Source organism: Danio aesculapii, chromosome 6, assembly GCF_903798145.1.
Source record: "Danio aesculapii chromosome 6, fDanAes4.1, whole genome shotgun sequence".
NCBI classification, from domain to species: domain Eukaryota; kingdom Metazoa; phylum Chordata; class Actinopteri; order Cypriniformes; family Danionidae; genus Danio; species Danio aesculapii.
Genome location: NC_079440.1, coordinates 60,030,361 through 60,042,608, shown reverse-complemented (window position 1 = coordinate 60,042,608; position 12,248 = coordinate 60,030,361). Strand labels below are relative to the sequence as shown.

Here is a 12,248-nt window from a genome sequence, read left to right as displayed (position 1 = left end):
TTTATTCATATTTTCAATTGGTTTCATTTTTAGATTTGCAGTCGAAATGTTATTTTGTGACTCTGATTTTAATATTTGCATTTGTATTTTTCTTTCTATTTAGCTTCAGTAATATCTCTAGCTTTAACTTTTTGATAATTTGACTGCAATGTGTTCAATTTAACTTATTTGTTTTATTAGTTTTTCCATTCAGTACATCATATGCATTATATATCATTTTATTCTGCCATATTAGTTATAAAAAACACAAAATATTTTTTAATAGTTTTGTTGCACTATTCACAGTGCATTCTGGGATTGCACATCCATGCATGATGCATAAAATTTTCTTCTATTTCTGGCATTAATTTGCACTTTTGCATGTTTTCTCAGAGGTGATCCTGAAGTTTCGGGATCTGATTGAGAAGCTGGAGAAGGACGTGTACGCTGTGTTGTGCTTGGAGAAGGAGGAAAAGGAAATGGCTCATTCAGAGGCGCAGGTCTGACACTCGCATTTCATTCAGGAACTATATATCCAACAGGGCTGCACGATATTGAAAAATACTGACGTTGCTATATTTAGTTTTTACTGCGATTGTTTATTTATTTTATATATATATATATATATATATATATATATATATATTTACTTACTTATTTATATATATATATATATATATATAGGTAAATAAATATATAAGTAAATATATATATATATATATATATATATATATATATATATATATATATATATATATATATATATATATATATATATATATTTACTTATTTACGTGTATATATATATATATATATATTTACTTATATATTTATTTACCTATATATATATATATAATTTACTTATATATATAATTTACTTATGTAAATATATATTTATATATATATTAATCTTTTATTGATTGGAAGCATTTGTAGAGTAGTACATCTGCAAAAAATTATACAAAATAAGTTAAATTAAAGCAGGGATGAAAACAACAGAACAAAGATAAAAATTAAATAATCCACGCTTTATGGTTTAGAGTTTAACAGTATTGAAGTGTAGAAATTCAATGATCAATTGTACAAAAACACTGCATATTCTTAAATACTATTTATCTTTGTTGATGTGGCAATAATATATATTTTTTTATAATTTCTTGTGCCCAATTGGTTTAGTTTAACTTGACCAATCGATGCTGAAATTTGAAAAACGTCCATTTCCTGCTAACATCTGAGCGTGTTCTTAAACAGCGCTGATTTGCTATTGTGTTCACATGCTCAACAGAAATTACTCTGATTGGCTGTGAAGGTCATCAGTTCACCAAACTCACCGCTGTTTACTGAGTGTAACCACAGATACAGAGACACTTGAGTGTTAAAACTGATGACCTTCACAGCCATTTGTGTTGAGCACTGGTGAACACAATGGCCAATCAGCGCTTTTTAAGAACGCACTCAGCGCTCAAATGTTAGCGAGAAATGGACGTTTTTAAAATTTCAGTACTGATTGGTACCGAATTCCAGTATCGTGACATCCCTAAATCACAGACCTTGAAAACCCATCCAAATAAAATCCTTTCATAATTATTAGATTAGAGTTAAACTTTGCAATGACTCCTCATATCACGTCATGGTTAATTATAATCAGGGCTTGACATTTGCTGCGTCCCAATTCGCATACTTATACTACACCCTAAAAGTATGTACTTTTTTTGTGAAGGAAAAGTACACACTACTGAGTGTGTAACAGAAGAGTATTCAAGCTTTTGGGACACACTACTTCCTCGTTAACAGATCGTTGTGTTGCTTAGTTACAAGCCCTGTCAATCATCCACCCATCATCCACATTTCTTTCATATTTATTTCCCTACCTTATTGGAGAAGCAGCAGCAGCAAGTTAATCTCCCATTCACGAGTCTTTCATGCAGAGAAATCTCCTCAGGTGTTTGGATAATTCTGCATTCAGACGTTAATGTCCAAACACGTCTTTATATAAGTTCAGTATTGTTGTTGCAGATGAAATATAACACAGAAAACGTGATTAAAACATGTTCCAGTGGACTAGATATTAATGAACAGTCATGCGAACATTTATACCGAAGCCTCTCTACTTAACGGTCGGTCTCGCATCATGTTTGTAGTTTGTTTACACTTTTCACTCGCGTTTGTAGTTCTAAATCAAATTCACGTCCTACGCGCAATGTATTGTGGGCAATATCAGTGGTTAGAGTATGGACGCTTCTACACTTCGAGTTTTTACCGTTAATAGTAAACCATACGGGAACCTTTGGCACACACTTTTCAACATACTACGATTTGGGACATACTAATTCTACTTTCTAATATTATTTAGCACGGATAGTATGTGAATTGTGACACAGCAATTGACTTTTTGATCACCAGCCACTGTAGCTAGTGGTTTTCCAACATTACTAGCCACTAGCCGTTTTCACTAGCCACAATTTTGTTGTTGGGACATATTTTGTATGCATAAATTTGACGTTGGCTGGCTAAAATTACTTGATTTAAATTTTGTCTTATCTCGCATGCCTTGTTAATTTGTTTTTGTGTGTTGTGACCTTGCTCAATGAGCATGAGCTAATGGGTTGTGGTTTCATAATGTGGCATTGCAATTAGTTTTATTTCTCAGGACTTTTCAGGGCTCAAAATGTAACTTTTTTTTCTCTGGCCAAACCAATTTAATTATTTCTTGCCACAAATTTTAAATAATGCGTCAAAACAAGCCAAATATAACCTTTTATTCAACAAAACTGTTCTCAAAAACTATTGACATTTAAAAAAAAAAAAGTATAACTAGAGAAGGCTGCACAGTGTCGCAGTGGGTAGCACGTTTGCCTCACAGCAGAAAGGTAGCTGGTTTGAGCCTCGGCTGGGTCAGTTGGCGCTTCTGTGTGGAGTTTGCATGTTCTCCCCGTGTTCGCATGGGTTTCCTCCAGGTGCTCTGGTTTCCCCCACAAGTCCAAAGACAATTCACAGATAGGTAAATTTGGTAGGCTAAATTGTCTGTCGTGAGTGAGTGTATGGGTGTTTCCCAGTGATGGGTTGCAGCTGTCATCCGCTGTTTAAAAGATATACTGGATAAGTTGGCGGTTCATTCTGCTGTGGCGACCCCTGATTAATAAAGGGACTAAGCTGAAAAGAAAATGAATGAATAGAGAATAAAACAGTCTCATGTATATAGAACTATACACAGGTCTTTCCAGGTTAAAGGTCTCAGATCACTGATTAACTACAGATAAATGGGGAGTTAATCTCCTATTAAAGCAGTGTTATTGTAAAGGACGATAATTAAGCCATACATTATCAAAAATAAGTGTAAGCAAAAGAAAGCCGATGAAAAATACTCCGTGTGCGATAATGAAATGATCACGTGCACACGGTTCACGTTAGGCTCATTAATAATCTGTTCAAAGAATGGTAAAAGCGAAAGCAACCGCTTACAAAATATCTCAAGCTCTTGAAAGTAGCAGGACTGCGCATGCATGAGCACCGTCTTTTTTTCCTGTCTAATTCAAAGAGAGATCGCACCAGTTGCATTTCCAGGCACGATTGCTTCACGCAAGGAAATGGGACATGGGAACTTGTAAGCACTCGCGCGCAACCTTGTCATCAGTGGGCGAGGATCACCTGTGGCTCACCGTGCACCCAATCATCCTCTCATTCGGCATTCACCTACTTTCTCGCGTGAATACTTCTCAATCGTGCTGCTTCTCGATTCTAAGATCACATTTGCGCCGATATTGACAAACTCTTAAACTAAAATTCTAATCTTTAGTGAATAAGCAGCGCTGGCAATTGACAAATCATTTTCAACCAGAAAAAGTGGCTAGTGTAGGTGTCTGTCTAACCTGCGCAGGTGAAATCTACCCGCATTTGGTGAGTTGGCGGGTGTTAATGTCAAGCCCTGATTATAATCCCAATTTGGCATGGCAGATCTTGTGATGTGACCATCGCAGATACACACAATGCGATATCGATGCTGAAACCATATATTGTGCAGCTATAATGTCCATGCATCTCTGAACAGCGTCTGACTGCATGTTTCTGCTGGTGTTCAGATCAGCTCCGCTCAGAAGAGATTAACAAAGAGCGAAGATGAGAAGCAGCTGCCGAGGACATGGTTTCAGACCAATGAGGAGAGGAAGAAGGATCGCAGTGAGTTTAATCAATTCATCAATAGTTTTGAAGGTTTTTTGCAGTATTTATGTGATCAAAACATTAAAAACTATTATATTTTTAACAGATTAAATTTATAGTTTGCCAATATGTGTATTTATATTATGGGGGATCTGTTGAACGCTTGATTTTGATTGGCTGAGGGACATTCTAAGGTGTGCGGTTATTTTTAAATCAAGCCATGGTTAAAGTAGTTCCGGCAGGTTTCGAGCAGTTTACAGCTCCATATTACTACACTGAAGGATTTCAGGTGTTTTGAAGCATACTACAGTCAAAAATCACATCAAAACACAACTGAAGGCATTAATTGAGATGTGGAAGATATTAGTGCTACACACAGGAGCAGTTTGAGGACAAAAGCCTGATAAATGCCTTGAAATGAAACATACAAGAGGAGTAATTGACTTCGGTTGCATTATTTGTCTAATAAATAATCCAATTGTCCATCATTTTCTACATATTTTAAAAGATATTTTATTCCAGTAATTAAACAGATATTGCAGCATCATTACGTCTGTCTTAAGAGTCACATGGTGCAGAAAGCAATCTAATATGCTTATATATTGCTCATTAAACATGTACGGCACGCCTTAGAATGTTCATCAGCCAATCAGAATCAAGCATTCCACAGCCCCTCAATGGTATGAATTCATATAATAAACTATAAATCTATATTCTAATGAAAGTAATAGATTTTAGTGTTTTTGATCGAATAAATATTGCATTCATGATCAAAAACATTATTGTGTAAAAAAAAAAAAAGTTTTGTAGGATGGAAAAAACAACAAGTGCAATGCTTTTTTTAAGCCTGCCATAGAACAATTCCACCGGGGTATTTTTACATGCTCTGCTGTCATTCTTTTGAGTATTTTAAAATGCCATATATCAATAAAATCCTTACATCCCCAACTTGAAGTTTATGTATGTCATAAATCCATATTAACTTGTTAAATAGCTTAAAACTGCAATAAACCACAAAAGTAAATTTGAAAATTTGAATAAAATTTTTTTTTTTACTATATACAGAAATAACACAAATGTCAACCTCAGAGTTGTCAATATAAAAAACATGCATAAAGCACTTTGAAACTATATATATTTGGACTAACATCACTTTGTTTGTGAGAGACACTTATTTTTATAAACCGTGTAGACCAGGGGTGGGCAAAGTCGGTCATGGAGGGCCGCTGTCCTGCACAGTTTAGCTCCAACTCTGATCAAACACACCTGCTTATAGATAATTAGTGATCTTGAAGACACTGATTAGCATGTTCAGGTGTGTTTGATCAGAGTTGAAGCTAAACTATGCAGGACAGCGGCCCTCCAGGACCGACTTTGCCCACCCCTGGTGTAGACAGAACAATTTGATTGATCAAAAAAAAAAAAGTTAAATATTTTAATAAACTCTATTGTAAAAATTACACAATGATTTATTCGTACAGAGAATGCGAATGGATGTTCATTTGTGGGGTAAAAAAGATTTTAATTAACATTTTACTTTTAAGAGCGATGTTCATTCAGTCATTGATTCATTCATTTTCTCGTCGGCTTAGTCCCTTTATTAATCCGGGGTCGCCACAGCGGAATGAACCGCCAACTTATCCAGCACATTTTACTCAGTCGATGCGCTTTCAGCTGCAACCCATCTCTGGGAAACATCCATACACTTGCATTCACACACATACACTACAGACAATTTAGCCTACCTAATTCACCTGTACCGCATGTCTTTGGACTGTGGGGGAAACCGGAGCACCCGGAGGAAACCCACGCGAACGCAGGGAGAAAGAGCAATGTTGATTGAGATAAATACAAGTAAATTAATAAATTAATGCTCTTGTTTGCACAATTACACTTTAAATAATATCATAGTTTCACAGTTTGCTAGTGTTGTCTGTTTCTTTTCATTCTCTTTATCAATCGTGAGTTAAATGTTTCTGTTTTTGGTGACAGTGGCAAAAGCTCTGCAGGACTTTGATTTGGCTCTGAGAGGAAAGAAAAAGCGTGCGCAGTTCCTGAAGCAGGGCAAGAGGAAAGAGTTAACCGTAAGATCATTTCACTCTTGCTGACTTTAGCTTCATTAAATGTTTGCACCACATTTGTGGATCATATTTCTTCTCGCACTGTATGACATGTTGATCAGTGTTTTTAAAAGCTCATCGTGTGTGTGTGTCTCTATATCCATCAGGCTGAAGAGCGAGCTCAGTTCGAGGTGCTGAAATCTCAGATGTTTGCTGAACGAGCTGCCAAACGTGAACGCAAGCAGAAGAGAGCCAGAGCCATTCCTGAAGACCAACCCGACAAGAAAGGTCTGACAATAAATTCAATTACCTCATACATGCCATTTTACTCTACAAATGTGGTGTAGTGATGATATACGTAGATTTACTAGGCGACCATGAGCCGTTTTCTCACAGGATGACAAGCTGACAAAGCTGATCATAATATGCAACAATAAAATAATAATAAATTGCGAGCTCAGCATATTTTTGCAATATTTTCTTGGTTTTGCGTTAAATTCAGCAATCGCAAAATCCTTGAGAGTCTGACTGACTATCAGATAATAATCCTCCAGCACGATCAGCTGATGTAAAATCCAACTCTGACTGATATTTTCATCTTTTTTCTCGTCTTTCAGCTTTGAAGAAGAACGCTGGTAAAGCTGGCAAGAAGTCTGTGTTTGACAAGGAGCTCACAAACACCAGCAAGAAAACCCTGAAGCAGTACAGAGCCGGGTGTGTGGCACTACACTGGAGGATAAATTACTGAAGCTTGTGTGTTTAATAAGTCTCTGGTTTAATGCTGATTTACTCTGTTTTAGACCTTCCTTCGAGGACCGCAAGAGACTCGGGCTTCCCAACAAGAAAGGAGGACGATTCAAGTCAAAAACCAAGTACGATTCATCAATTCCCTGACAAAAATATTATGATTCGACGTATAATAAATATATAAATACTGTTTTCATGCATCGTCAAACTTTTTTTTTTTTTTTTAATCAATTTATTTATTTATATAGTTATCTATATTTATCTGTTTTTCTTCTTAATTTTTTTAATTTCACTTTTTAAAATAATTAATTTTATTTTTATTTATCTATTTAATTTGATTTAATAATAATTTTTAATTTAATTTATTTAATAATTAATCTATAAATTTTTATCTATTTAATTTTATTTAATAATTATTTTTAATTAAATATTTTTAATAATTAATCTATTAATTTTTATCTATTTAATTTTATTTAATTATTATTTTATTTATTTAATAATTAATCTATTTAATTTATTTTTATTTAGCTGTTTAATTTTATTTAATAATAATAATAAATTTAATTTATTTATTTTTGTATCTATTTGTTTTGTTTGATAATGTATTTATTTATTTTTATTTATTAATATATTTGTTTTTTATTATTATTTTATTATCACAGAGTGTTGATGCATAACTTTTTAAGAGATTAAATTTTATCAATGTATATGGAAAATTATGAAATGCATTATAAAATGTTTTAAGTATATAAATGCACAGTAAAATTCTAGAATAAATAAGGTGAAAAACACTTATTTAATAAAAATGTATGTATATATGATATTAAATATCACACTTAAAAATGTAAAATAAATGTATAAACGTAAGCAAATCTCTATATAATGGAATATTTCAATACATTACCAAATCAATAAATAAAAGCATAAGTTATTAGAATAAAAAATAAAGGAGTGTAAAATGTATTCTTGCGTGTCCTTCCTTTCTACTTTCTAGCTCCATTATATTTAATAATTTCATGTGTATTTGCTCTAAGTAATAATCTGGAAGTGAATGCAAAGTTTTTATGACCCCAAATCAAAAATGAGCCTAGATTTTAATAAGTTTTTAAGATTGAGTTGTTGAAGGTGCATGAATAATGCGTTTATCTGCTTGTCTTTGTTTTAGTAATGGGCTTTATGCACAGCTGGAGTTTTTCAGCCAATGATGAACTTCCTGTGAAAGCTTAATGTGACACTTTTCAATTTCATATGGCTCCTTTTACAGCATCGATGTTGTAATGTCATTACAATACATTCAGTTAAATAGACTTAAGCATTCATTTAGTTGTTCAAGCCTAAAATGAGATGAAAGACTGTGTAAACTCTTACACATATTTTCATATTTTAAAGACATGACAGGGGGAATATGGATTTTATTGCAGTGCTTATTGTCCAGTCTAAGACTCCCAGTATATTGTATATCTATCAGGCAGTGAAGATCACTGATTTTTAAAGAAATCAGATATTAACAGTGGCAATTTTATAATGGAAAGAAATTAAAAGTCTGTGTGCATATACCCCATTGGTGAATGGAAAAATGAAATTGAAATGCTTTTTGTGTGTGTTTTTTTCCAGGTTCAAAAGAAAGTGAAGCATTGACTGATGTAAAGAAGAATAACTTCAACAGATCATCTTTATCCTTTTATTATATCCTCACCCACAAACCCAAGTTCTAAAACTTTGAATAAAACTCTACAACTGAACATCTGTATGTATATTTCTGTGTTCATGAGCAGAGATGATATGAACAACCTACTCAAGTTACTCATTTGAATAAACCCCACCTACACACAATCACTCTGAAATGGCAGCTTCCTTCCAAAACTGACCAATCAGAGCAGAGCCTCAAACTGAATCAAAATAAATGCTAAATTATTGTAATATTAAATTAAAGAGCCAAAAAAAAACACCCAACATTAAACAATGAATCAGTGTCTGAGGCAGGAAACTCTTATCAGTCGGCCTTGAGGAGAATGATGACAGAAAATCCCCCAAAACCCTGAAACGAAAGAGAAATTTGTGACGCTCACACCTTATGGTGTGCTGCAGAAATCAGAAATGCAGTTTTTACTGTTCAGAATGTATTGGCTTCTATATATATATGTGTGTGTGTGTGTGTGTGTGTGTGTGTGTGTGTGTGTGTGTGTGTGTGTGTGTGTGTGTGTGTGTGTGTGTGTGTGTGTGTGTGTGTGTGTGTGTGTGTGTATGTATGTATGTATGTATATATATATATATATATATATGTATATATATATGTATATATATATATATGTATGTGTGTGTGTGTATATGTGTATATATGTATGTATATATATATATATGTGTATATATATATATATATATATATATATATATATATATGTGTATATATATATATGTGTATATATATATATATATATGTGTATATATATATATATATATATATATATATATATATATATATATATATATATATATATATATGTATATATGTATATATATATATATATATATATATGTATATATGTATATATATATATATATATCTGTGTATATAGGTGAATTGAATAAACTAAATTGGCCACAGTATATATTTATATACAGTTGAGGTCAGAGTTATTAGCCCCCTTTCGAAATGTTTTTTCTTTTTTAAATATTTCCCAAATGATGTTGAACAGATTGAGGAAATGTTCACAGTATGTCTGATAATATTTTTTCTTCTGGAGAAAGTCTTATTTGTTTTATTTCTGCAAGAATAAAAGCAGTTTTTAATTTCTTAAAAACCATTTTATGGACAATATTATTAGCCCCTTTAAGCTATTTTTTTCAATAGTCTACAGAACAAACCATCATTATACAATAACTTGCCTAATTACCCTAACCTGCCTAGTTAACTTAATTAATCTAATTAAGCCTTTGAATGTCACTTTAAGCTGTATAGAAGTGTCTTGAAGAATATCTAGTCTAATATTATTTACTGTCATCATGGCAAAGAGAAAATAAATCAGTTATTAGAGATGAGTTATTAAAACTATTATGATTAGAAATGTTGAAAATTTTCTCTCCGTTACACAGAAATTGGGGGAAAAAATAAACAGGGGGGCTAATAATTCAGGGGGGCTAATAAATCTGACCTCAACTGTATATGTATATATAAATTATATTTATTTATTTATTATTTTATGCAACCATACCATATTAGAAATAAAATGTCTCAAATGGGGCTTCTTTATTAATCTGTATGATTTTAAAAACATAAGAAAACTTAAATTGCTGTTATTTAAAATGAATTCTAAAATGTTTTGCACTGTGATTTAATCTTTCAATTTAATGAGTTAAATGTGTATAAATGACATAATAATAATAGGCATATTATCAATATCAACATTTCTTTTATTGTCTGCACAATTGACAGTATATTTGTAGATATGAAGAAAGTGCAGTTTCTGTTGTATCTGGGTAAAGCTGTCATGAAGTAAACATGAAGCTTAATTTAGTTCATGTGGAATCACTCGGAAATGATTCACTTTCTAATGAGTGAATTTTGAGAATAGTTGTTTTCTCAGCGACTCCTGCTAAAACGACATGTATTGAAGACTTTATTACAGCTCGTCAATCATTTATTTCAGCACATTGTCTTCGACAGTTTGAGCGGACATTTTCTTGCTTCTTTATCTGGTGAATCAGATCAGTGTTGAGCATCAGTTTCCAGGGCTGCGTTCCAGTTCTCCGAGGATTCACCTGTTTTGCTCTCTACTTGTTTTTCTCTCTCTCTTTCTCTCTCAATTCAATTCAGATCATTTTGTAGGCATGACATACATACTGGGCACATATTGCCAAAGTGTACATAGCAGCGGGGGTAAAGTCAATATTAATAATAATAATAATTTTGACGAAAAAAAATGATAATAATAATATATGTTAAAATAGAAAGAAATGTAGGACTAGATATAGTGTACATATAACACAACAAAAATACATATGTTTATATAAAGCACTACATTTCTCTCTCTCTTTCTCTCTCTCTTCTGTCTTTCTCTCTTTGCAGTGAGCTCGTGTTTTGCATCAAGCCACAGCATGTTCTCGTAATAGGTTTCAGTTTTGAGAAAAGGCCTCTGGCAGGTGACTGGTTGCTCTTCAGTAGTAATTCATTTGCAAACACAAAGGCTTTGAAGGTCTAAAAATCTTGTCAACTGTTTGTCAGTAAATAACCTAAATAATGAATGTAATGTCATTTTAAAGCAGTTATTGCATGTGTGCATACAGTAGTCAACATTTGATTTGCTTTTCAATATCGTCCTAAGACAACAACGAGTGCTGTTCAATAGTTTTAGGACAACTTTGATGAAAGGTTTTGAAGCACTTCTTATGTTGACTACTGTATTTACATGAGATCTATTTCTACTATGTTTTAGGATGCTTTGTTTATTTAATTTAGATTTAACTATAAGCTCATCTAAGGACAGAAATCCTAAATAAATCCTAAAATTGTTTAGTTTTATTTTAATTTCATTTATGATTCATTTGACTCTGAAATGCATTTTAAAATTCAGTGATATTTTGGTAAATAAGGCTGAAATTCAAATATATTTTTGATTTAAAATATAAATATTGTTGAGCTTCACACTTGTATAATATATTTATATTTAAGTATGTTTTTATGACAACAGAAAACCCAATAGTGTACGTCATGTAGTCAGTTGAAGTTAGAATTATTAGCCCCCCTTTGAATTTTGGTTTCTTTTTTAAATTGTCCCCAATTGATGTTTAACAGAGCAAGGAAATTTTCACAGTATGTCTGATAATATTTTTTCTTCTGGAGAAAATCTTATTTGTTTTATTTTGACTAGAATAAAAGCAGTTTTTAAGCCATTTTAAGGTCAATATTATTAGCTCTTTTAAGCTGTATATTTTTCGATAGTCTACAGAACAAACTATCGTTATACAATAACTTGCCTAATTACCCTAACCTGCCTAGTTAACCTAAATAACCTAGTTAAGCCTTTAAATGTCACTTTAAGCTGTATAGAAGTGTCTTGAAAAATATCTAGTCAAATATTATTTACTGTCATCATGGCAAAGATAAAATAATTCAGTTATTAAAACTATTATGTTTAGAAATGCGTTGAAAATAATGTGCTTTCCGTTAAACAGAAATTGGGGGGAAAAATAAACAAGGGGGCTAATAATTCTGACCTCAACTGTGTGTTGTTAAAGTTATCTCTGTGTTATTACCTAACACCAACTAGAACATGTACCAAAACACTAGCAAATAATACAGCAATT

At 32.4% G+C, this 12,248-nt stretch overlaps 1 protein-coding gene across 1 annotated transcript in view; it reads left to right on the top strand.

The window, feature by feature from the left end:
- The window catches only part of ddx27 (DEAD (Asp-Glu-Ala-Asp) box polypeptide 27), a 37,380-nt gene extending 28,694 nt beyond the window's left edge, over positions 1-8,686 (top strand). Inside the window, exons 15-21 of the mRNA XM_056460631.1 lie at positions 373-479; positions 4,059-4,155; positions 6,130-6,221; positions 6,365-6,485; positions 6,815-6,911; positions 6,998-7,069; positions 8,559-8,686. Coding sequence (XP_056316606.1) covers positions 373-479; positions 4,059-4,155; positions 6,130-6,221; positions 6,365-6,485; positions 6,815-6,911; positions 6,998-7,069; positions 8,559-8,574 — 602 coding nt within the window. The 3' untranslated portion in view covers positions 8,575-8,686. The remainder of the gene's footprint in view (positions 1-372; positions 480-4,058; positions 4,156-6,129; positions 6,222-6,364; positions 6,486-6,814; positions 6,912-6,997; positions 7,070-8,558) is intronic.
- Positions 8,687-12,248: the final 3,562 nt, after the last annotated feature.